The 25,595-nt window shown below is 45.0% G+C and overlaps 1 protein-coding gene across 1 annotated transcript in view; it reads left to right on the forward strand.

Moving 5' to 3' along the window:
• The first annotated feature begins 3,222 nt into the window (after positions 1 to 3,222).
• The window catches only part of LOC135318729 (uncharacterized), a 54,860-nt gene continuing 32,487 nt past the window's right edge, over positions 3,223 to 25,595 (forward strand). Inside the window, exons 1-4 of the mRNA XM_064476987.1 lie at positions 3,223 to 5,005; positions 14,934 to 15,162; positions 16,656 to 16,780; positions 20,227 to 20,433. Of these exons, the coding sequence (XP_064333057.1) occupies positions 4,974 to 5,005; positions 14,934 to 15,162; positions 16,656 to 16,780; positions 20,227 to 20,433 (593 nt within the window). The 5' untranslated portion in view covers positions 3,223 to 4,973. The remainder of the gene's footprint in view (positions 5,006 to 14,933; positions 15,163 to 16,655; positions 16,781 to 20,226; positions 20,434 to 25,595) is intronic.

Raw genomic sequence — 25,595 nt, forward strand, 5'->3', positions numbered from 1 at the left:
ATTAGATTATTCCTGAAAGGAAAAGCTCAGACTTTTGAGAATTCCTTGTCTGATGTCACCCAGGCAGTCACAGTAGAAGACAGAGCTGATATTAAAATCCCTCAGCTGCCTGAACTGCAAAGCTTCTGGGATTACTGATCCCTGAAATGCAGGTGACTCTTGATGATATTCTGGGGGATGGTTTACATGATCAGATTCTTCCAGTCCTGTAAGTGGGTTCCGTGGCCCCAGCCCCGGGAGAGCTGGTCATAAGGGCCATATCGTGAGGGGTGGGATGGGAAGGCAAGGTCTAAGAGCTGAAATCACTGAGATTCCACACTCACTAAACACAGACTTCAGAGCCTAATTGTTGTCAGGTTCTGTTCTGTATTTGAGAGTGTGTTCAGACATGATTCTTGCCCTTCAGGGGTCGCTGCCTGGGTGGCAGTAACCTTTCCGTAAATCTGGGGAGGATGGCAATTAAGTAGATGGGCTGTTATGGTTCTCAGTGTGCCCAGGCTCGCTCTTCCAGGCACTCGTGGGACTAACGAGAGTCATGTTATTCACTCATACACTGATTTATTACCCTTGAATTGATCATTCGTCCCACAGTAAGTGAAACAAGGGATCAGGAACATGAGTTTTGTCCCCTCTCCCATCACTGATTGTATCTGTCAGTCTGGCGCCCTGCATATGCATTGTGAAATGGTGGTATTTTTTGCCCAATGGGGCAGCACTGTCAGTTCTGAGAATCAGGGGAGTCTCGTGGGTAGGACAGCACCCTGACACACATGGCAACCCGCCTACCCCGTGAGACAGTATTGTCGATGCTCAGGTGACACGATGTAGACCGCGGTGCTAAACCTGAGCGTGTTCAGTGATCTCGGCTGCTCTAAAAATACAGACTACAGTTCCCTACCTCTGGAGACGCTGAGGGTCTGCACCCCAGAATCCTGCATTTTAAGAAGCACTTTAACTAATTTTGATGAAGATGATCTAAGTGTCCCAATGAGAAACACTGGTGTGTGATTCAGCAATACTGAGGATTCTCAGGGAACGATGTCTTTTCAGGATGGTCCAAGGTCCCTCACTTGAGACTTTTGCCTTGGGTTTAATTGTATGTGTTCAGAAGTGATGTCTCTTACTTCCAGTGCTTGTCAGCATGCTCTGTGCAGGGACTTGCACTCAGTAGATGGCAAAAACTATGATTCTTCAGGTCACCGAGCTAGAGTGTGAGCGATCTTTTATTTTGGTTTTCTTTATAGCAATGCAGAGTCTCCCGAGAAGAGATTCAGACTGAACAGCTTTGTGTCAGACTTTGGAAGACCGCTGGTGCCCAAGGTGTTCTCTGGCAGGGCAATGACGAATCTAGGTCCCTCTTTCACTGCTACGTCAATAAAGTGGGCCACTTGGACAGGGCCAAATCTGCTATCCCAACCATAGCCCTTGACAGGGATGTTCGGCTCCAGGAAGCCATCAGATGCAGCAGGTGGCCAGAGGAGGAGCCGAACGGGCTCATAAAATGTGACACCCCCAGCTTCATCAACACGGACCAGAACTCTTCCTTTGGGGAAGATGATCTCCTGATTTTGGAACCACCAATTGTTCTAGAAGATAAGCCAGTTGCTCAGACCTCACACAAAGACTTGAATTGAGAAACGTGCTTTGTCAAGTGTCTTTCTGAAGATGTGAAGTCTGTCTTTGTATGGCAGGAATTCCCCTTTCACAAAACTATGTGTTTGTGTCTGAGAGAGAGAAATGGAGACAGACAGAAAGACGGAGACAGAAGAGCGCCCCCTCAGAAGAGAGCTAGTTAAGGTGAGTTTTGTGCCTTTAAAAAACATTTGGGGTTTTGGGGGGAACAAAGTATTTACACTGTCTCATTCTCCTCGTTGGAAACCTTGGCCCCATACTCAGTTTTAGCGGCCTTGAACTGGGGTTGGCACGGTGCATTTCATCTGGCGCTGCCACTTCCACGCTCTGCCTTTACCACGTTGCTTTGCCTCTCAGGGCTGCCACCCTTTTAACTATAAGGAGAGGAGTCTGGAGTATGTGATCCATCCCAGCTCTGCTGTTTTGCAAGTTTCTGAGTTTGTATTCGGATGAGGCTGGGATACACCCAGAGCAGTATAAACCAGGCCCTACCTCCTGCCTATTGCTGGGGCATCCCTCAGGCCTGTGCCTTCTACTCAACCCTTTACTGAGCCCAGCTTTTGTCAGGAGCCCAAGTGCCTACCGAGATGGCAGGGGACGTCTCTCGTGGTCACGGTGGCCATCATTTCTATTGGTTGTGCTGAAACAGCTCTTCTGAGATCCCCCGGCCACCCTTGCTCAAACCTGAGGACAACCCTGTCGTTTCTTTCCTAGGAGGAGGATCAATCCATGGTGCATTTTATGACAGTCCTGTCCCCAGGAATGCACGGAAGGTTATCAGCTGAGTAAGGGGAGGTGCCTCTGTGTCCCTGTGTCCCTGTATCTCTGCTTACAGTGCCCTGCCACCGGCTACTGAGCAAGAAAAGTGCTATTCACCATGATGGATATTTTGCAGATGTGTAGGTGATGGTCGTATGGCTCGTGTGTGGGCTTTGAGCTGGGATGGTGAAGGGTTTATAAATACCTCATCAACATGTATTCAAGGTGGCCTGGTGCCACACAGACTTGATTGATGAAGGCATCAAGCCTGCACACTGGTTTGGAAACAACTTGGTTTTGATCAGTCACACTGCATGCATGACTCGCTGCTAATCTCTGGGTGGTTTTTTCATTTTAGATTTATTCACCCAGTGTCTTGCTTAAGCTGAAAAATACTTTTATTTCACCAGAATATTCTCTGATTCTTTGTTTTCACAATCCAGTTTTTTAATTCTTTTAAAAATTGTTCTGTGTTTATAATGCCTCCTTATTTCTATCATCTCTAGGTTCCCAGTGGCCTGAGCCATGCACCAGATTTTATGTAGGAACTGTACCACCAAAAGAAATCCCCTCACCATAATATCTTTTGAGGAAAATATTATTCTTTAAGACTCTAATACTAAATCATAGAAGAAAGCATGGAACATTTCTTGTAGTTAATACATGTTCATGCAAAAAGAAATTTGATATTTTCATTGAAAAATGTTGATTTTAATAAATTTTACTAATGTGAATATTATTATTCATAATTTAAGTAACCAAATAAAACCACAGTTATTTCTTATTAAGATTGAAAACTATTTACACAGTCTCTCAATTAGAAGACTGAAGTGTATTTAAAAGATGGAAAAATACCTATGATGACACCATCTTTTTTATTAACTAAATATCAAGAACTGTGCAGGGTTAAGATTTGACCCCCTGCAAGCTGCCAGGTTAGCATGAGGTAGTCTGTGGATGCTGCCAGAAGACAGGACACTCCCCCAGGATCAGAGACAAAGGACTTCCTGCCGGCACAGCAGGCAGCCTTGGGTTCATGTTCTTGTTGGTTCCTGAGCTCTTTTCCTATTGCTGTTGTAACAAAGGACCACAGACTCAGTGGCTTAAAGTAACACACATCCATTGTCTCACTGTTCTAGGGTGCAGAAATGCAAAGTCAATGTCAGTGGGCTAAAACCAACGTGTGGCCAAGGCTACGTTCCACACTGAGGCTCTTGGGAGGGATTCATCTTACTACATTTCCCAGCCTGCAGAGGTGCTCACACTCCTTGGCCCAGGGCCCTGTGTCACTGTGACTTCTGCTGTCACATCACATCTCTGTCTCTGACCAATCTGCCTCTCTCTTCTAAGGACCTCCGTGATGATGTTTGCTTTCCCACAGTGATCTGCCATCCCAAGGTCCTTGACAGTCACACCTGCAGAGTCCCTTTTGCCATGCACAGTGACATTCCTAGGTTCTAGGGATCAGACCGTGGACATATTGGGGGCCATTATTCTACCGAGTTCTTCCCTTTGGCCCCACTGGTTCTTGTCCATCCCACATGCAAAATGCATCCACCTCATCCCAACACCCTCCAGAGTCTCATTTACTACACCATCAACTCAAAGTCGAACATGTAGTCTAACTATTATCAGCTCAAAAGCCTAAATATTTTCATCCTCATCACCTAAGTCAGGCATGATTGAGACCCTGGGTGTGATCTTCTCTGCTCAAAATCCTGCAATGGCTTCTCATTTCACTCAGTGAAGAAGCGAGAGTCCTTATGGTGACCTTACAGCTTTCCTCCCCCTCCCCAAGCTGAGCTTATCTCCGGTTTTCTCCCTGGCTCACTCCGTTCCAGCCACACTGGCCTCCCTGCTGGCCCTTGGGGACATCAGACATGCACCCACAGGCCTGTTGCCCTGGCCGGTCTCTGTCCAACTCATATGCTGAAGTCCTAACCCCCAGGACTACAGAACATGACCCCATTTGGAAATAGGGTTGTTGCAGTTGTCATTGGTTAAGAAGAGTTCATTAGGGTGGGCCCTAATCCAGTATGACTTGTGTCCAGATAAAAAGGGGCAATGTGGACACAGAGACACGTGTACATGGAGATGACATGATGAGATGTGGAGAGAAGACGGTCGTCTCCAAGCCAAGGAGAGAGGCCTGGACCAGCGTCTCCCTCCCAGCCCTCAGGAGGAACCAGCCCTGCTGACACCCTGCCTGCAGACTCCCCGCACCCAGGGCTGTGAGACAGTGAGCCTCTGTGGTTCACGTCACCCAGTGTGCGGTGCTGTGTTAGAGGGAGCTCAGCAACTAGCACCCCCTTCTCAAGGTCCTCAGTGAGCCCAGCTCTGGCCATCTCATTTTAACCTGGAAACTGCCTTCCCCTTGTCTCTGCCCCAGAAACCCCCTCTCCCTGATCATATTATTTCTATCACCTTCTAGAATACTATATATTTCACATGACTGTCACGACTGTAGTTTATGTTCTGCTCCTCCTCAGTCCTATAGGGACAAGGATCCTTATTTTTTCACTGACGGACCTCAGGTGGCTTGACCAGTACCCGTGGCACAGCAGTCAATACAAATTGGCCGGATGGAAGGAGGGATCGTTCCTTACATTCACAGGTGAGTGAACGAAGATTCCGGGGGACTGAGAGTTTTGCGCAGGCACAGAGCTGGTAAGTGTCAGGCCAAGGTGGGTTTCAGGTACCTATGAACCTGAGGGAGCCTTGAGTGATTTCCATTGATTAGTATTTCTCAGGTGTCTCTTTTTCTGGCTCTAACTTTTGACTTCTTTCTGTTATTCTTCTAAGCTTTCAACCAGTTTTAAGTTTTAATTCTGCTTTGTCTCAGGTAAACAAATGAAATCTGTAAATCTTTTAACTCATTATTTATTTCATCTAAATACATTGTGATTAGTGATGATGTTTTATTTCTGGCATCTTGTTTTGTGAATTCTATTTGCTTTGCTCTGCTTTTCTCCTGCCTGTTATATACCTTGCAGTCATGGTTAAGAGCATGGCGTCTAGAGACAGCCTATCCGGGCTTGGTTCCCTCCCTCGCTAACCATGTAACCAGTATATGTAATCCCTTTGAGACTCACTTTCTTCATATACAAAAAGTGGTAGTATCCACCTCAAAGACTGTGAGGATTAAGTGATAAAATAGATGAAGAACTTAGAATAGTGACCGGCCTATTTTGCATTCTTCATTTTGACTTCTTTATTTTTATTCTCTTTTTAAACAATTACTTTAGAGATTACTGTTGAATTTTAATGAACACCCTAGATATTGAAGATTAAAATGTTACTTAACCCATACATTGAATTTTATATACCAAATGATATCTGTATTTTGTTTCCATAAGTTCTGTTTAGTTCTTTAAAAAATTGATCTGTTTTCTTTTTCATGATGTCCTGATTGTTCATTATGTTATATAAGATTCATTTTATCTTTTAATGATTCAGTCATACTTATTTTATGCTCTCTCTTAGATTGTTTCATAATTTTAGGCTCTGGAATATTAATCATCCTGTGTTTTACGGTTAGCTCTTTCTTCCCTGTGGCACTCATTTCCTTCTGTTTTTAGTTGTGTGTCTGTGTGTGTGTAGAGTTGTGGGAGATTCTCTATAGTGAGTACAATTTTTTTTTCCTATGATTGTCCCTTACATCCTGGTTTTTAAAGTTTCCCTAGAGAACAGTTTTGTGTTGCTTATCCTAAGGCTCCAAGTGATATGATCAACCATGAATTATTATATTTTTCGGTTTGGGAATTCCGGAATCTTAAGTGGAGTATCAATTTGGATTCCACATTCATATAAAGCAGGGGAGTGGAGACTAGATTTTTTTTAAGGGAGACTTTGTTTTTCCCTAGAGAACCAGTTGTTTCACCCCTTTCCTGTGTGCACATGTGAAGAACTTTGAGTCTTCCTTTCAGTGAAGAGGCAAGTCTTCCAATACGTCTTATGCAGAGGTTTCTATAAAGGAAGACTCTTCTACATCTGGTATGGACCCTTTTTCCTAAATGGACATTGTATCCCTATTTATGTGCAGATGAAAACCCCTTCCCTCCAGGGTGTGGTGGCATCAGCTCACAAGATTACCATTTTGGCATTAAGTGTCCTCTTTGTATTGTCACCTGGGAACTTCTCTCTCCAGAGCAGAGTTAGCTCTGTGTTACTTTTGTTGTTGTATTTTATCCGGCATTACTGAAAGTTTTACTTAAAAAGGATCCTAATTAGCTCTGTTTACCTGTTTCCAGAGCTGAAAGCTTCAGTTCTAGAGTATCTGTTTGATTTTTCTTAAAAATACATTCCAGTATATTTCTCTGGTGAAAGTCTTGACCCTGTTATATATTCTCCCATCATTTCCTTATTTTCTTGAATATAATAAAAGTATTTTATAGCCTTTATTGGTAACTCTGATGCCTACCTACATCACCTGGGGGTTTGCATCCTTTGTCTAATATTTCTTATTCTCATTTTATCCATCATATAGTCTTGACATGTTGCATGTCTAGAAATTCTTTATTACATGGCAGACATTGCAGATGAAAAATCCATATCTTATCTTCCATAAGAGGTTTTCTACCTTCCCGTTAGGCAGACAGTGTGAGGGACTGATCATGTCACTCCAATCAGGCCCTGAGTTGTGTCAGGACAGAAGTGCCTTTTTTCTTAAGACAGCTTTGAGGTATACTTGGCAAAATAATTTTCACACATTTAAAGTGTACAACTTAATACGTTTTGACATAAGTATATCCCCAAGAAACCATGACCACATTCAAGACAGTGAACATACCCATCACCCACAAAACTCTTCTCCTGCATTTGGTTGTCCCTCCCTCCCTCTCCGTCTATTCCCCTGAAAACCATTGATCTGTTTTCTATCACAACATACTGGTTTGCATTTTGAAGATCGTTGTATGAATGGATTCATGCAGTATCTACTCTATGTTGTCTGACTTCTTTCATTCAGTGTAATTATTTTGAGAGTCATCTATGTTGCTGTATTAATAGCTAATTTTTCTTATAGCAGAGTATTGCTTAGTGCTGAGTTTTTCCTGAATAGTTTATTGTGAGCAGTGTTTGGATAGACCATCCTTTGTTTCTTCATTTACTTCTTCATGGATGCATGGGTTATTTACAACTTGCGCTATTATAAATAATATTGCAGTGAATATTTGGTTACAAGTCTTTGTATGGACATATGCTTTTATTTTCTAAAGCATCAGATGAGGAATATCTGGGTTATATGGTAGATAAGTGTTTACCTTTTTTAAAGAAACTGTTAAACAGTTTTCCAAAATAGTTGTGCTAATGTAAATTCCTCGTGCTGTGTATCAGTTCTGGTTGCTCTATTTCCTTGCCAGCACTTTGTAAGGTCGGTCTTTCTAATCATATACATTCTAGTATGTATGTGTACTAGTATCTCACTGTGGTTTTTAAAAGCATTTCTCTAATGACTAATGGCATCTTTAATCAGCATCTTTTCATATGCTTATTATCCATCTGGATATCTTTACTGAAGTGTGTTTTCTGGCCTCATTCATTCATTCAGGTGTTTGCATTATTATTGAGTTTTGAAACATTTTTATTCTGGATCAGACACAAAGAGAGACCTTTACCATATATATGATCTGCAAATAGCTTCTGTCTATGGCTTGTCTTTTCATTTGCTTCACAGTGTTTAGAAGAGCTTTGAAGAGTCTTCATTTTTGTAAAGTTCACTCTATCAGTTACTTTTTAAAATAGATTATACTTTTGGTGTCATAGCAAAGAAATATTTGCCAAACCCAAGGTCATAAAGCTTAAGCCTATGCTTTTTCTCCTAGCTGTTTTATAGTTTTAGATTTCCTATTAAGATCTATGATCCACTTTGAGTTAATTTTTGTATATTTTGTGAGGTGTGGATCAAAGTTCATTTTTTTTTTTTTGCATATCACTAACAATTCCAGCACTACTTGTTGAAAAGATCCTTTCCTCCACTGCATCCTTTTTGAGAATCAATTGTCTATATAAGTGTTGGTTTAGTTCTGAACTTTCTATTCTGTTCCATTATTCTATTTTCCTGTTTTACACCAACACCATACTTTCTGATTACTGTAGCTTTATAAAAAAATTCTGAAAATCAGATAGAGTAAGTCTTCCAACTTTGTTTCTCTTGTTCAAAGTTGTTTTGGATATTTGGGATCCTTTGCATTTTTATATGAATTTTAGAATCAGTTCTTAAATTCCTTACATCCTGTTCTGCCAAAATTCCACCCATATCTTTGGCCATCTCCAAAGCCACATTTTCTGAAGAAGTCTCTCTAGATCCCAGGTGAAAGGAATTTCTCTTTTGTCTGTGCTCCATTCACATTTCATAATATTTGATTACATTTATTCATATTTGGATGTATGTACTTGTCTGATCTTTCCTGCCATATAGTAAGCCTCTCAAGATTAGGAATCTTGACTTGGTTCCCTATGTCTGCTGAGAAAACTAGTTCTATGCTTTGCAGGAGTGAGCCCTGCAGTAAGAGGTAACTGCAGCACACATCTAGCTCATTGTTTGCATATCATCAAGGAATCCTGCAGATTTAGAATTGTTTATTTATTGTTGTCTCCAAGACGGCTCAGTCTTTTTATTTCTATTACTACTGCTGCAGTTTCAAAGAACAATGAGCTAATTATTTTCCAAATATCAAAACATACTGTAATTGAGTTGTGATGCAAATTATGTGCTGCTTTGTCTTAAAAACCTGCTTAGTGTTCACAGGTTCCTTCACTCATGGAAATTTTGGGAGAATGACATATCCTTAGAGATAGCACTGCTGACTTTGGCGACCTGAGCAGCAGTATCTGAACTCACTCCTGCTGTTTTTCCAGTGTCCCCTCAAGCCCTCCTCCAGCCCTCCATTGGGGGACCTGCAGTTCTGCCCTAGAAAAGCCTGTTGCTTCTCAGGAAGACTTCCCTATGAAACATAATCATATCTTTCTTGTGGGGACATTCAGTCCAGTGACCTGACAGCAGGGGAAAATGTTTAGTCTGTTCTTGGTAGAGCCTAAACTATTCCATACTTATTAGAAGCAAATCCAATGAGGAAACTGTTGGCATCTAACAAATCAGGATAAATGTCTGATGAGGAAGATCAGCTTCCCCATCCCACTCAGGCATCATGTTGATATGATGCTCACCTTGGCTAACATTTTCTACTGTGAGCAACGTAAAGTTCAAGATGTTATGGATGGCTTTTTGTTTTTCTTCCTTGGTCTTTCCACATTCACTGTGTCTGGTGAGATTATATGAATCCTGCTTATTTTCAGCCCAGCACTTACTCTTTTTAAAGGATCACGTGTTTAAAAGCCTAGTGGACAATTTGTTAGAAGATAGAAATCCTTAGATTTTGGTCCTAGAGTTGAATCCTGGTTAGGGGTGAATGAAAATTCCCAGTAAAATTTTAAATTCAGTGTTACAAAGTTTTAAAAATAGTTAAATATTAGTCAATTTCATTAAACACTTTAGCAGTTATTTACTTTTAAGCCTGTTTCTGGGGCAATTTTGCAATGATTCCCTCCCTTTATTGATTCCCTCTTTATCAGAATCCTTGAGAGGCCCCCGTCATCACTGTCAGTATCATCATCATCATCATCATCATGGAACTGATTCCTCTGGATGATTCTAGGAAAATAAAGAGATGGGTGGGGTTATGTGTAGGTCAGTGTGTGCATATACAATAAGAACAGTTATCAGACATTAGATGCAAGATATCCATTTTATTTAGAGAAGAATGTGGTCATGAAATCCTGATGTGGTGAATGAAGGAAGCAGTGGGAACAGGATAGTCAATGGAAAGGAGGAGGAAGTGAGCGAAGCGGGGAGCATAGATCCTTTGTTAGCCGATCATCAAATTGGTGTGAATGAGGGGAGTGTGGTGGCAGAATCATGTTCCTCCCCCACCACAGGGTAGCCAACTGTGACATGATTCTGTACATGGCAAAAGGGATGACAGATATATTAGGAGAAAAATCTTAGAGGATTTCTGTCTTCTAAATTGTCTATTAGCCTTTTAAACCCATGATACATTATTAAAGATTAGTGGAGGGCCACAAATAAAAAGGATTCATATAATCTCACCACACATACTGAAGGTAGAAAGACTAAGGAAAAAAAACAAAAAGTCATTCATAAGTGCCTTGAACCTTAAATTGCTCATGGGAGGAAATGTCACACAAGGTGAGTGTCACAGCCACATACATAATGCCTGAGTGGGAGGGGAGAAGGGGATCCTGAGATGAGACAATAGGGTGAGTAGCCTGGATTGTCCAGGTGAGCCCAATGTAATCACAGGGGTCCTTAAAATGCAGGACACAGCCCAGCTGAGTTTAAAATCAGAGGGAGGTGTAGCCATAGAGCAATGTTCAGAAAGGCTGCTGGCCATGAAAATGGAGGAAGTCGTGGGGCACAAGCTAAGGAAGGTGGGTGACCTCTGGAAATTGGAAAAAAAACAAACACAAGGAAACATTCTCTTCTAGATCCTGTAGAAGGAAGGAACCCTGCTGTTAACTTGAATTTAGCTCAATGAGAACTGTGTTGGATCTCTGACCTCCACAGCCATAAGGTGATAAATCTGTGCTGGTTTAAGTTGTTACACTTATGGAAGTTTGTTACAGTGGTAATAGAAAAATAACATAGTGAGCGGTAGTGTAAGGGATTAAAGTTCTAGGCTGGGGTGTGGAGAGGATTCTGACATTTACACCTAAAAAACAACCAGGTGCAGTGGGAAGGTGTTTTAAGGAAGACCTACCTGGCGGGGCTGTTAGGAGGACTGTTTGGTGTGAGGAGAGCATTGGAGTAGAGGAATCAATTAAATCTCTACCAGAAAAATAAGGAATAAAATATAACAGGGCTTCAGTGTTAGTGGATTCAGTAATGGAAATGGGCTGAGAGATATAAACATTACTTTGAAATTAGCTACAGGTTTGATGATTGCATGTTGGGGAGAGTTAGCCGATGTGTGGACTGAATGTTTGCATCCCCTCAAAATCCATGTGTCGAAACCCCAACTCCCAGGGTGATGGTGTTGGGAGGCGGGGCCTTTGGGAGGTGATTACTAGGATAAAATGAGGTCATGAGAGTAGAGCCCTCATGAATGGGATTAGTGCCCTTATAAAGGGCCCCAGATTGCTTGCTTCTCTCTGCTCTCTGGCCCATGAAGATAGTGGGAAAACAGCCATCTTCGAGCCATGAAGGCTATCCTATCCCAGATACATTGATCTCAGCCTCCAAAACTTAAGGAACATGCTGGTTGTTTAAGCCACCCGACCCATGGTAATTTGTTACAGCATCCCAGACTGACGAAGACAGTGGAGAATGCCTCTGAGTTTGACACTGATTGCCTGGAGAATGCTGAAACCCAGGGAAGTGGGCAGCACAGACGTTTACTCATTTAATCCTGGCAACACGGTATGAGATAGAGTCTACATATTCCTCGCTATTTAAAAGGGAAGGAAAAAGAGGCACAAATAACAACAACAACAACAACAACAACAATAATTTTTCCAAGATTCACACAGAACCCCCTGGAGGCAGAGTGAGAATTTATACTCAGGCAGGCTGACCCCAGAGTCCCTGCTCATAACTACTAAGTCAGATCACCTTGCTTATGTGGTTCAATTTTTTTCAAGTGTGATATGAGTGTACTGTGTCCAGTAACTTATAATTTCAAAATAACTCACTGTGAGGGAATCATTAGTCTCAGGCATTGCAAACCACAGGAAGCTAGACATAAAAAAAATAACTCATTAGGGCAAGATAACCAATAATGTTTTTAAATATTATATTTGCTGAACCTTTGCAATAAAATGTGTATTTACAAATCTGTCTGGCTACAGAATAACTTCATAATCCTGAATGTGGCTGGTGGCTCCCATGGTGGACATCACGGGCCTAGAGAATTTAAGTGACTTGTCCAGCCTCGCTCAGGAAGCTCATGGTGGGATCAGAGCTATAGGCTGGGACTTTTCCTTCCTATGCAACAAGTCCCTCATGGAGGCTTAGAAGCTTCTCCTTTGGTGCCCAGCTGTCTATCCGTACTTATGACATCTTGTCAGGTGTCCCAGCCTGCTCCTGAACATCAGCCAGTGAACACTTCTGCTCTTTTCTGGCCAGGTAATACATTCTAGCAACTTCCATTGACTTCTTGGCATCAGTTCTTACCTGGAAGGGTAGTGGCAAGAGATGCAAATGTGTCCACATGACAGGCTTTTCATAAACATAGCAGGAGTGGTCAAGAGAAGAAAACTTCAGGAAGACGAGTGGAAGCAGGTCATTTAATATACCAAATGGGTACTTTCAATGTATGTTTGTGTTTCCAAGTCCAGGCTTGTTCTGCTTGTGCATTACAGGCCAATAAATTGGGAGACAGTTTTGGGGCAAGAAATAGCGACTTTAATTTGGAAAGCCAGATAAGAACATGGAAGTCTAATGTCCTGGAAAACCATCTCCCAAAGTCAGAATTCAGGCTCTTTTTATATTAAAAAGGGGAAGCAGGAATGCTTGGTTGTTGCAAACTTGGTTTATGAATTCTTTGTTGTTAGAATATTTTGTTCTTGCAGCTCTTCGCCTGGGTCAGATCCGTGTAAACCTCCAACAAACAAATGTTATTTTCTATTCTGTAACTTGTTATCTTTATATGAATGGAAAAGTGTTAATATCCTTTAAAGTCAGAGCCTTGAGAATAGGGTCTCCTGTATATTTCAGGCTCTAGGCAACATTGTTTTACAAAAGGTGCAGAACCAACAAGACTAAACCTAGGAAACAGGGCACAGGGTTAAAGTCAAAAGAACAGATCTAATATGGAGTCAGATTTGTTCTTTCCTATTTCAGTAGTGCCATGGAGAAGGCACTTTGGGCAGCTTGTTGTAGGGTCCTGGAGGCTTTCTCTCTTAGCCTCTGGGCGCCTCTATTGTAAACCCTTCATAGCTGTCTGGTCTGCTGGAAAACCACTCCGACTGTTTTGCACGGAAGATGTGTCCTGTTTATAACTCATCTCTACTCCTTGGAAAACAACTCAAGAAAAACTCAGTTGGTTTTCCACCAGCCCTGGGTAGGGGTGAGGGATAGCATGTTATTATTTTATAAAATAAAAATAAAAATAAAAATAATAAAAGAAGTCTTAAAACAGCACTGGGCACATAGGAGAGAGTCAATAAATGTTTCCTGGCTTAAATTAAAAGTGATGGCACAGTGATTCTATGGCTGCTGTATTTGCTGTGCTAGTTACTCCTTTGTTCCATTACAATTTTTTTAACTGAAAAAGAAATACATGCATATGGTTAAAAAAATCTCAAACAGAGCACAAAAATACACAAGTGAAAGAAGTTTTCCCTCATCCCCTGTTCTTCCAGCCGTCCCTGGAGATGCCACTGTTTACTATCCTTTGTGTGCTTTTCCAGATATGCTATGCACATTCCCACCTATGTATGTAAATTCCTTTAAACTTTTACTTATTTTTAACTTAAAGGGGTTTAAATCCTCAAGTGCCTTCTGCCCGGGTAATAGAAAAGAACAAATCTGACTCCATACTAGATCTTTTCCTTTGACTTTAACCCTGTGCTCTGTCTCCTAGGCTTCATGTTGCTTGTGAAACAATGTTGCCTAGAGCCTGAAATATACAGGAGAGCCTATTCTGAAGGCTCTGACTTTTAAGGATATTTAACACTTTTCAATTCATATAAAGATAACAAGTTGCAGAATAGAAAATAACTTTTGTTTTGTTGGAGGTTTACAGAGATATGACCCACTCAGATAGCTGCAAGAACAAAGGATTCTAACAAAAAAGAATTCCTACACCAAGAAGTTTGCTACAACCAAGCACGTAGGAAAGGAGTCTGAATTCTGACTTGGGGAGATGGTTTTCCAGGACATTAGTTTGCCATCAAGGTCTACAAAAACTTGCTATTCCATGCCCCAACACCTAGTCTCTGAACTTATTGGCCTGTCCTGAACTGAGGAGAATGAATTTGGACTCGGTAACACTCTTATCTACCTAGCAAGCTGGGCACTGGAACTGAGGACAGCTTTCCCACACCCAGGGACCTACTGTGAGCCCTTGATGGTTCCACTAGGGTGGGGTGTGGTTTACTCAGGAGGGATGGGGACTATGCACCAACACTTAGGCAGTCTGCTCCGTCTGGGGCTCTGATCTTGTACTTCCCGCTCCCTGCCAGCCCAACAACTGGGACAGCTAAGGCAGAGATCGTGCCTGCCTGTTTCCCAGCGTGTAAAAGGGGAATATGTACTCTTCCCAAGGTAGTTCTGAGTGACAACACCCGCGGGTGCTTGGGTCCCAGAGCAACAAGAAACCCAGCTCCGCGTGGGGCAACAGGTGTGATTCCCGTAGGGGTTCTGCAGAGGCCTTGGCTGGAGGGCTGGACCAGGGAGGTAAAATTTGAGCTGCGGGCCTTGAAGTGTTAGAGAAGGGTACAGAGGCAGGACTGCCGCCTGTTTCGGGGTGCCCCCAGATGTAAAGCTTTTTCTCTCCATCTCTGCTACTCCCCTCCCCCTCCAGATCCCTCCCTTCTCTGTGCACCTCCTGTCCATCTGTCTCCCTCCACTTTTCCCCTCCTCCCCTCCTCCTCCCATCTTCTCCCTCCCTCACTTCCCCAGCTTCTCTCACAGAACCCAGAGGCTCGCTGGCCCTCCTGCGCATGCGCAGTCAGTGCCAGCTGGACCGCGGGTTGGAAGCTACAGCTCCGAGCCGGGGATCGGCCCCAAAGTCTTCTCAGCTCTGTCGCCCGGTAAGCCTTTAGCTCCTGCCCGGTGCCGAGGCCTCCGGCTGTGGAAGTGCAAGGTGGCGGGCTCACGGGAAATGTTCAGGCGGCTGCGGGAGGGCGGTCCGCGTGTCACAGCCAGCGAGGGCGCGAGTCAGCGTGTGCTCAGCTAAATTGCTCAGGCCAGGCCCCTCTACACCGGCACCCCGGCCACAGCTGTCCAGGGCCAGGTGTGCACCTGCCGCCTCTCGCCCCAGCCGGGCTCCCCTCAGTCCACGGCTGGCGTCCCCTTCCCCTCTCCCGCCCGCGAATCCTCTCCTCCCGGGCTTCCTCTCCTTGGCCGCCGGCTCGTCCCTGCCCCTGGGAGGGCTGTGTCCCGGGCGGGCTTGGTCTGCGGACCCGGACGGGGGCGGGAGGCTGGGGCTGGGGCTGGCCTCCGAGCGGGGCTGCAGCCCGCGTCCCCAACCCCCCGCTTTCCCTGCCCCGTGACCCCGGGGCTGCCCTCCTCTCCCTTTCCAGCTCCCTCAGGACTAGGTCAGCGGCGTGGGTGCTGCTCCCCGGGCTGAGAGCCTCAGGCTGTAAAGCCCAGCTTCTCCTGGTGGAGTCAGCAAAAGGGAGCGTCAGTGCTAAGGAAGCTTCCGTCTCCTCCCTCAGTGTTTCTGCCCCAGGCAAGTTCCTTGAACACTTTCAGGTGTTATGATGGCGGTGCCTGTTGATGTCACGTGTTTTTATAGTGAGAGGGATTACAGTGTTGAAAGCAGGGCTTGGTTCAGTTAAAAATGAGCTGAAGGCATGAGTCTGTGACATCCTCCAGGCTTCCCTCTCCCAGGGTGAAACGTGTGACTGTCGATTTTAGAAAGATAGTTACAGTCCCTAACTAGTCCAGCCCAGCTAGAGTGTGTTAACAGGAACAGCACCACCATGAGGCTTTGGAGACCTAGGGCCATTGCAGTCCTAAAGAGCTCTTGGCACAGTTTGGTTTGGTTTGGTTTTTTGTTTTTCTTTAATTGTGCGGCAGACTAGTTGTATAGAGGGGAAAATAATTGTCCAGAAATATTTTTTTCATATAACAGCTTTATTGTGATATTGTTCACATACCATGAATTCCATCCATTTAAATGGTACAATTCACCAGCTTTTAGCATATTCACAGTGCTGCAACCATTATTATTCCAGAATGTTTTCATCACTTCAGGAAGAACAGTGGAAGTCAATGACCTATCCACCCTTCACCAGTGGTGGTTCTAAAGAAGTTTCTTGGCTGTTCCTGACCATAAATTAACTTGCTACATTCCATGAAACATCTGGTAGGAATTCTAATCAGAATTGCATTGAATCTGTCTATCAAAACAGGAAGAATTAATATCTTTATGACATAAATTTCTTCTAACTATGAATATATATGAGACCGTATCTTTTCATCTGTCCAGAGCCTGGCCCATGGGAAGTCCTCACTAATTTTTGGGCTTGTGAATGATGAGATTCTATACATTGTTAATTGCAAATGTAGCCTTTCACAGAAGAGAAAAGTAACCTCAGTGAAGCCAAGTGAATCTCTGATGGTCAGAAAGGGTGATAGTCAGCGCTGGAGTGATCCAGTGGACTTGCTGCTTGCAGCCAGAATTCTCCACCACCTACAGCTACGGTGAGTACAGTGTTCTTTTATTTTTTTAATGACTTGCTCTTATTTTTCTAATTATTTTTTATTGAAGTGTAGTTAACTTACAATGTTAGTTTCAGGTGTACAGCAGAGATTCAGTTATAAACGTATTCATATATATATACATATGTTTTAGATTGTTTTTAGTACAACTCATTACAAGAACATGAATATAGTTCCCTGTGCTATATAGCAGGTCCTTGTCATTTATTTTATATTTATTAATGTGTATCTGTTAATCCCCCCTTTCCTGCCTGCTAAACACAGTTTATTTCTATGTCCATGAGTCCATTTCTAGCAGCACCATTTTTCCTAGTTAAAGTATGCTTTTTGGCTGCTTTCAGTTTCAGTAATTCCATCTTATCTGTGGGCGTTTTTCTTCTGGTGGGCCTCTATGTGGTTTGCACACGTGGTAATAGAGATCTGTATTTGGGAGAACTCGAGGCCTCATGTAGTTCCTGGTACAGAGTGCCCACTGAGCTGATGCATGAACTTGGGAAAAAGCATAGTAAATGTTGGAATTTCCACTATGGTTGAGAATTCCAGGTTTCTATAACCTCTCTAGCCCACCTTAATGTTGGCTGCACCCATACTGGGTAATTTGGTGGAACTCCATGGTATGGTGATATAGAGACAGGGCCTTGTATGCTTCTTATCTTTCCTTTTTCTAACACTCATTCTCCTGGGCCTCCCAGATCCTCCCACAGCAGTGCCCATGGCTAGCTTGGTGCTGCACTCAGGCAATATTTGTTAATAAGGCCCTTTCCTCATCTCTTCTGAGCCTCCGTTTCCTTCTCTGCACAATGAGACCGTAGACTAGATAAGTCCTTTTCAGTTTCTTTTAAAGCCATGTTTCCTTTGAGAAACAGAAAATACAAATCTCTCCTCCCATTCCAACCCGTTAGATTTTGATATGTCCTCCAAGGAGTGACATAGTTCTTTGTGGAAAACTGATGTGATTGTGATTCTGAGTGGCACAGAAAAGACTCTTCAGAGATTTATTGCAGGGAAAGGGCAGGAAAGGGGCAGTATGTCACACTTTCTAGTGTGAGCACTGGAGCAGGGGATTGGGTTTGAATACGGTGTCTGATGTGGCCTCTCTCTAATCTTGCACAATGTGATAAACCTCTCTCCCTCAGTTTCTTCATGTGTCAAGTTGGGGTGCTACTATTTTAGGGTTTTTGTGAAACATTATACACATAATCCATTTGTGTCTCGGTAGAAACAAGAGCTGCTAGGGAGTCAGTGATTTCTTTAAAAAAAAAAAAATCTTGTCCATAGCACTCTGTGTGTATTTTGAAGTTCCTGGAGGGTGAGTGTTGAAACTAAAGTCCATCGTGGGACAGGTGGCCCAAGGGTCTGTGTGCCGCAGATTGCCCCCTCCTCCCCAGTCCTCTTCCCCTCAGTCCGGGATGAAGTTCCCTAGTAGATTTACACACAGTTCTTGTGGAAATGGCTTTTCATTTTATTGTTTCACCAAGAAGGGCTGCCATCATGATCTCTGTGGTCAGGTTTTGCTGAACTGAAGGCTATGCAATTGGGGGTTTCTATTTAATAAAAAGAAAAAAAATTACAAATACAAACTTAGACCTAGGGTGGTGACAGGGGCTCCTGGAAGTGGGGAACATTAGCTTTGTTAGCTTCAGGTGCAGTGGCCCCTGGAAACGAGGACCCATCCTCGTGCTCTGAAGTTGGAGGGACCAGTGGGTTCAGTGGGAAATTTAACTGAGTGTATCTCATGGTCTAGGGATTGTCCTATTTGTGCTGTGTGTTCCTTATTTGAGACAGTGAGCTCATTTAACCTCAATAGCCTCTTTAAAAAATTAGACTTTTAATTTTGTGATGTAATGTAGATTCCCATGTAGTTGTAAGAGATAATATGGAGAGGGCCTATGGACCCTTTGCCCAATTTTCCTTAATGGCTCAATCTTGCAAAATTCGGGTACAATTCATTACTGACTCACTAACTCTTTGAGGTTTGTGTTATTGCCCTCATTTCTATTCATGATTAAACTGGGGCTTAGAGAAGCACACAGGCCTGCACAGTTCACCAACATGGTTAGTGTAGAGTCGGGTGAACGTGGGCTTGGGATTTCCAGGCAGTACCAATATGATGGTCTGTGGCAGGGAGCAGCATTCACTTTGCTTGCTTATTCATTCATTCAACAAACATTTATTGAGTAACCTCTGTGTATCAGATGCCTTCATAGGGTTATCAGATTCTTCAGCAATACTGAGAATCAGGTAATGTTTTCTTTTTTTTAATCTGAGGAAATTAGCTCTGAGAGGTTATAATCCCCCCCAAATGTAATATAGCTCATAAAGGAGGGACAGTAAATTTGTACAGTCCCCCCTTTTTATGCAGGTTGTAACCTAGGCATTTTACATTTGCAAACTTCCATAATCCAGATGTATTCTTGTAAGGCAAGGATTTTTTTTTTAATTGAAGTATAGTCAAGTTTACAATGTTGTGTCAAATGCAAGGTGTTTTTTGAATTTTGAGTTAAATAATATTTTTTGAGGAGGGTAATTAGGTTTGTTTATTTGTTTCACTTTTTAAAATGAGGTACTGGGGATTAAACACAGGACCTCGTACTTGCTAAGCACGTGCTCTACCACTGAACTGTACCCTCCTCCCCAAGACAAGTTATCTTATCCATTATTTTGCAGCTTAGGAGTTCAAATAAATTGGATAGAAATCCAGATGTTTTGATCCCACTGTGGTTCTTTTCTTTATATTCTGCTTAAAGGGGTGTGGAAAGCAGTTCATTTTTTCATTTCTTTATTCAGCAGTTTTGAGCACTGACTTTGCATCAGGGTTTGGCTAGGTGCTTGGAACAGAAAACAAGAAATGACCCTGCTCTGCAGGGGCAGGAAGCCTAGGCCAAAAGCTGGGTAATGTGATCCGACCTACGGTAGCCATGTGTAGACACTGAGGACAAACTGTACCCCCGGCTTTGCTTGGGCTCCCCTTGCCTTCTGGCTGGTACACACCAGGTCACCACAACCCAGAGGGGCCCACAGCCCACAGCAGAGTATGTATCTCAATCTCCTCTCCCCTCTCGGCAGGGGCTGCAACATGAGCATCCCTGACTACGTGCAGTGCGCTGAGAACGATCAGATTCTCCCCTTGGTGATCCAAGCCGTTGGGATCATCTCAGAGGAGAATTTCTTTTGCATCTATAAGCGAATTTCCTTGGTGAGCCAGATCAGCCCGTGCGGCTCCCAGTGGGCACTCTGTATCCACTACAGGCACCACTATGCACCCGAGAATGGGTGGAGAAACTTCCAGACCCACAGCAATGTAGTGGGCCTTGTCACCATTACCGATTGCCTCTCGGCCAAGGCTTTCGAGAAGCTCCACGTGCAGAGGAGCTGTATGGCACCTCGATAATGACTCTTAGCTCTTTGTCTTTGTGCTGCATGGGGAGGTGGCCGAGCAGACACGCACAGACGTGGCCTTCAATCTACGAGGACTGCAGGCTGGTGAAGAGGATCGAGGACTTCACTGAGTCACTCTTCATCATGCTCAAGTCCAAGTGGCTGGATAGGGCCCCCAAGAAGTCTGGGGACAAGATCCACCTCCTCTGCACCTTGTTTGAGAAGGAGGACTTCATGGGACTGGACACAGTCAGCAGGTACGTCTATCTGGAGGCCCGGCCACCCTGGCTGTGTGCCGGATTGCTTCCCTACATCCAGGAAGGGATCAGCAAGGAAGAGGGCTGTCTTGTAGCCAAGGGTGGAGGGAGGTGCAGCCCGCCGGTTTACAGACATTCAAAAGTGAATCCGCCTTTGTTTCAGAGAGATCCTTTTAGGGTTAGTGTGGACACTTACTCCAGCTTTTCAGCCAGGACCCCTGGTGGGACACCTGGAGTTGCTGTCCAATAGAGTAGCCATAGCCACTGATGCTAGAAGCGCTGGGGAGGAGGCTGGTCTGAGCTGAGATGTGCTGTAGGACAAATGCACATCAGATACTGAGACTTATCTAGTAAAAGGAATGTAATCTACCTTGTTACTTTCTATATTGATTACATGTCAAAATGATAGTATTTTACATACAGTAGAATAAGTAAGATCTGTTCTTAAAATCAGTTTCTAGTATTTGTTTTTTGTTTGTTTGTTTATTTATTTGTTTACTTTTTAAATGTGGCAACTGGGAAACTTTCTTTACATGGATCTCATTTCATTACTGTTGGGCAGCCTGTCCTGGGACAGTCTCATCCCTTTGCTTATAGATGAGATGCTGAATCCCGAGATGCAGAACGAGGCTCTGGTTGAGCTGGGGATGGAGCCGGTGTCTCCTGCCTCCCAGGCCCAGCACCTGCACGGCTCAGGCCCTCTCTTCATGCTAGACAGTCACCATGCCAGGTTAGGACATCAGTAACACCGCCAGGGACTTCCAAATGAACTCCTTATGCAGGAAAAGGCATGTCACGGAGTATGGGACAGAGCAGGGAAAGGTTCATCTTCACTTTGTCCCTGTGATTATGTCAAAGGACTCACTTTTCCTTGAAAGTGCAGACGAGCTCTTCTGGGCTACCTACCCCGCACCTTCTGCTCTGTTTCCCCTTGTGTCCATTGTGCTGTCCCTCGGGCAGGAGAGGTTGAGATGCCTTTGCCGAGAGGTGGTCCCCCTTTGCTGCGGAGAGTGAGGGAAGTTGTGTCCCCCCGGCCTACGGCCTCGGGCCTTCAGTCTGGAGAGGGCTCATGGCGGTCTCATTGGTGACGGTCGGAGCTCCTAGCACGTGCAGCCGGGTCAGCTGTGGAGGCGGTGATCTGTGATTCTTGAACTTACCTAAGATCAGATCCTAATTTCTGGTTGTTGGTCAGTTGGAGGAGAAGATGCCAGAGAATTGATAAAAAGAAAGTCCAGACCAGCCCTGTGAGTGAGAGGCACAGGGGACCCGAGTCCCACCTGCGTGTGGTGCCTGGCGAACTCTGGATGAATTTTCAGTTCCTCCCCGGACATTCTTCTATGGCTTAAGGAAGGGGCAAGTAATGTCGTGGCCATGATCTGTACTTGTCCTTGCAGGGCCCTGTGATCTACATGCCCGCACTCCCCTTCTGCTCCTTGGAGATGAGGTGGCAGGTTTAGGAGCCTGGGCACTGCTGAAGGCACAGCTGCCAGCACCAGGCTACACCGAGACTGGCTCCATTCACCTCACCTGTCACCTCCTGCTGAGCCCCCAGGCATTAGTCCAGGTAGGTGCATCGGTGCAACGTAAGCAGGGACCAACTTCTCCCCCTTGACAGACTGCTGCGTGAGCAGTGGAAGCCTGGAGCATGCCCCAGCCCCCTGGCCAGTGCCTCCTCTATTGTCATAGGAGGCACTGGTGACATTTTTGCTCAGCAACTGCTTGTCTCTGAGTCTGTAGACCCACCGGAGAATGCCAGCTTGTTTTTGCCTTTTCAAGTCTGTCCTTGGATTTGACAAAGTAGTTGGATGTGTGCTTAGTCCATAGTGTTTGACACTGTCACCATTGTTTACCCAGAACCTCGTGTACCAGGCATGGTTCTCGGCATCAAAATACAGCAACACATTAAACCTCCCTCCTGGTGGGTCTGTCTGTTTTGATACAATAAGCGCCCAGCCAGCATCTGAACGTCAGTGAGATATCGCGGCCAGTGAGCTCGGGTCAAGCACGTTCTTCTCCAGTCACTTTTACTCCATTGTTCCTTTTACTATTCCACAGTCATTAATTTATAAAACAATGTTTGGTGCAGGAGCAGAGCCTTATCCTCTCCTGCTACTCTTGGTGGGAGTGAGTAAAACTGTCCAGCCTGAAATGCGACCACATTTTGTAGCTCAAAACCTGCCTAGACGCATGTAGGTGGAGTTTTGGTTTGGGGCTCTTACCACGTTGATGTCCCCTGGCAGCGCCGCTCCCCACAGGACCCTGCCTTCCCTGGAGCATGAGGTGAGGGTGGGTCTCACCGTCCCCATGTCCCTGTCCTCATCACACTCACGTAAGATCTTGTACAGGCTGTCAAAGTCATTTTTGTTCTTGTGTGTTTCTAATTTTCACTTGTTCCTCTTTTCCTTTTTCTCTTGTACTGCCCTGTGAGCATGTTGTTGCGTCTGAAAAGGTGGGCTGTGCACACTCTGCATTGGAAATAGCTAGATCGCCCTCCGTGCTGTCTCCATCGCTTTAAAAAGCAAAAACTTAACAGCTGCCTTGATCCATGTATTATCCTAGTCATCTTTTTATTTTCTAATTTTTTTGGAATATTTGCTTTGTTAGTACATCACCCACTTGTGTTTGATACCTGTTAAAATCCTTGCTTTTAGGAACCTGTTTGGTCTTCCTTATATTTGGTGACAAATGAGCCCTTATTAAATTTGTTTGTTTTGAAGAAGTGAGATGCGAATTGATTTAAGAGGCTGCTTAGGGATTCTTTTCATGGAGTATTTAAACTTGGAATGTCAAAGTCTGCAGCACCTTGCTCGATTCCTGCTTTTACACAAAAGTGCTCAGCACGCGGTTCCTGGCTGTTGCTGTGTGACGTGCGTGATGGCGCTTCCTGGCCGGCGGTCACTGGTGAGGAAGTGGCCGGCTCGGGGGTGATCAGGTGCAGGGGACGCTGTTGGAGGAAGCAGTCACTTTTTTTTTTTTTGCATTCAACTTCCCCGTGCCATTTACTTTAGTTTGCCTTCATAAAGGGGCAGTATCGGGTCTAAAATCCATGCCACTCTTTTGTTCCCTGTACGAGGCTGTTTCTTCTGAGTATCAGGACAACTTGGCCTTCTCCGAAGAGGCTGACTCACCTGGATCTGGTGGACAAACGGACCGCTAAAGGGGACCGTATGTTCCAGTCTGCTTCATCCAGTGGGCATTCAGAGCCTGGTCTGTGTTTTGCCTCAGCAGCCGTGCAGGCCTGCCTGTACCGGCCTTTACTTTTAACCCACGTTGGCAGTAAATGGCTGACTCTGTGTCTGTTGCAGCTGACGTCCACCACTGACGGCCGTGTCGTTAGTTTTCGATAGTGAGACCCCAACACCCCAGTCAGCTGTGAAGGGAGATGCTTTGGCCGACCTAGGACCTTGTATTCTCACCCCTACCATGGTTCATCTCACCCGGGGGAAGGGTTTGGCCACCACCATCATGCTGACCATGAGGCCTTGTTCCTCCTTTCATGCTCTGGTCCAAATGTCAACGCTGCGTTTTTCACTGACTTGGTCTCGCTTGAGACAGGCCAGAATTTCTGAAATAGTCCATCACATTCTGGGTGGGGAACAGAACAGAAGTAAGTGTTGCAAGTAGAAGGAGTCTAGGCTGTCCGGGTTGGCAAATGCAGGCTGGGATCTGTGATGGCTGGGCTGTGCCCTGGACAGTGGCCTTTCCCGTGGCTCCTGAGAGCCCAGGGGTCAGAGTGAGAACAGCCTTCCCTGGGTTCCTCCATCCTCTTCTGCTCACTGGCAGGTTTGTCTGCTAATTAGGAGCTCCCCCAGACCTCAGGTCCTTCAAAGCTCAGACCATGGACGAACCTTGAGTCCTTTCTCCTGGGCCTCCTTTGTGAGAATCCAGTGACTTCTGAGGTGACCAGCGACAGGAGATGCCTCCTCCTCCAGGGAGCACCCTTTGGAGGACTGTGACTCACTGCACCATGCTGTGAGCTTGTGGGGTTACGGCCATGGTCCCTGCAGAACCAGACTTGAGATGGGCTTAGCAACGGAAATAACAGGACTCATTCCAGACCAGGGCTTGGGGGAGGGAACAGCGGATATTGAATGTGACCTCAAACATCTAGGTGGGTGCTGGTTCTGTTAGTTAAATGGGGAGTCTGGGAGGTACCTGCCAGGAATCGAATTCCAGAGTAAATGGTGGACATGAGGCATTTTTAAGATGCCATTTGTCATCCAAGTGAGGACTTCAAAGAGGCACTCGGGTCTATGAGCTTGGGGCTCAGGTGAAGGTGCCGGACTAGAGATACACGTTGGGATTCGTCCTTCTTAGTTGGAGTTCACAGCCTTACATGTGGTTTAGCTCTTCTCAAGAGGTGCAGACTGAGGCTGAGGGAGGGCAGGGCTGTGCCTCGGTTGGAGGAAAGCCCAGACAATGCAGCTTTGGTGTGTCAGTCAGCGGCATTTGGGATTTTCAGAGCAATGCCATTTATGCTTAAGGGGCCGGGTGTTGGGCAGGGCCAGCCAGGATGAAATCTAAAGGGAGGGTCGTGGCCACGTGTGTGTCTTGGGAAGATGCAAAGTCTGCAGGGTCCGGGAGGGGAGACTCCTCAGAAGCTGGAGTTGGAGTGGGGAGGGGGGAGAAGGTAGTCACACTTACCTTTGACGGTGGGAAGGAGGCCTAGGGAGTCCCCACCCTACCAGACTCTCTTTCCCATGAACAGAAGGCAATCAGACAGAGGATCTGAGATGAAAATGGATGGGTGCTGTGAGGGGAGCCAACCTGGAGAATGGTGCTTGGACAGTTCTGGAATAGTCTCCCTGCAAAATAGAGTTAAAAAAAACACAAACTCTAAAGAATATTGACAGTAACTGAGGAGGAGGCAGTTTTTCTGGCCTCCTAAGTGTAAGTCATGTATACGGGGATACACAGAAGAATCGGGCAGTCTCTTGCGGGGGCTTGATCCTTACCAGAGGCAACAGTGCAAGTTTAAAGTGGGAGAAGGGCAGCGGAGGGAAACTAGACAGGCCCCGTGTCAGGTACCAGTCGGCCGCCCTATTTGCGTGTTGCATTCACATCCATGCCTCCCAGGTGGTCGGTGGCAGCCCCCTTTTGCAGATTGGGAAGCCTTCTCAGAGGGGTTAAGGAATTGGTCCATTTAGCAGCTAGTAAATGCT

Source organism: Camelus dromedarius, chromosome 20 (assembly GCF_036321535.1).
Source record: "Camelus dromedarius isolate mCamDro1 chromosome 20, mCamDro1.pat, whole genome shotgun sequence".
NCBI classification, from domain to species: Eukaryota; Metazoa; Chordata; class Mammalia; order Artiodactyla; family Camelidae; genus Camelus; species Camelus dromedarius.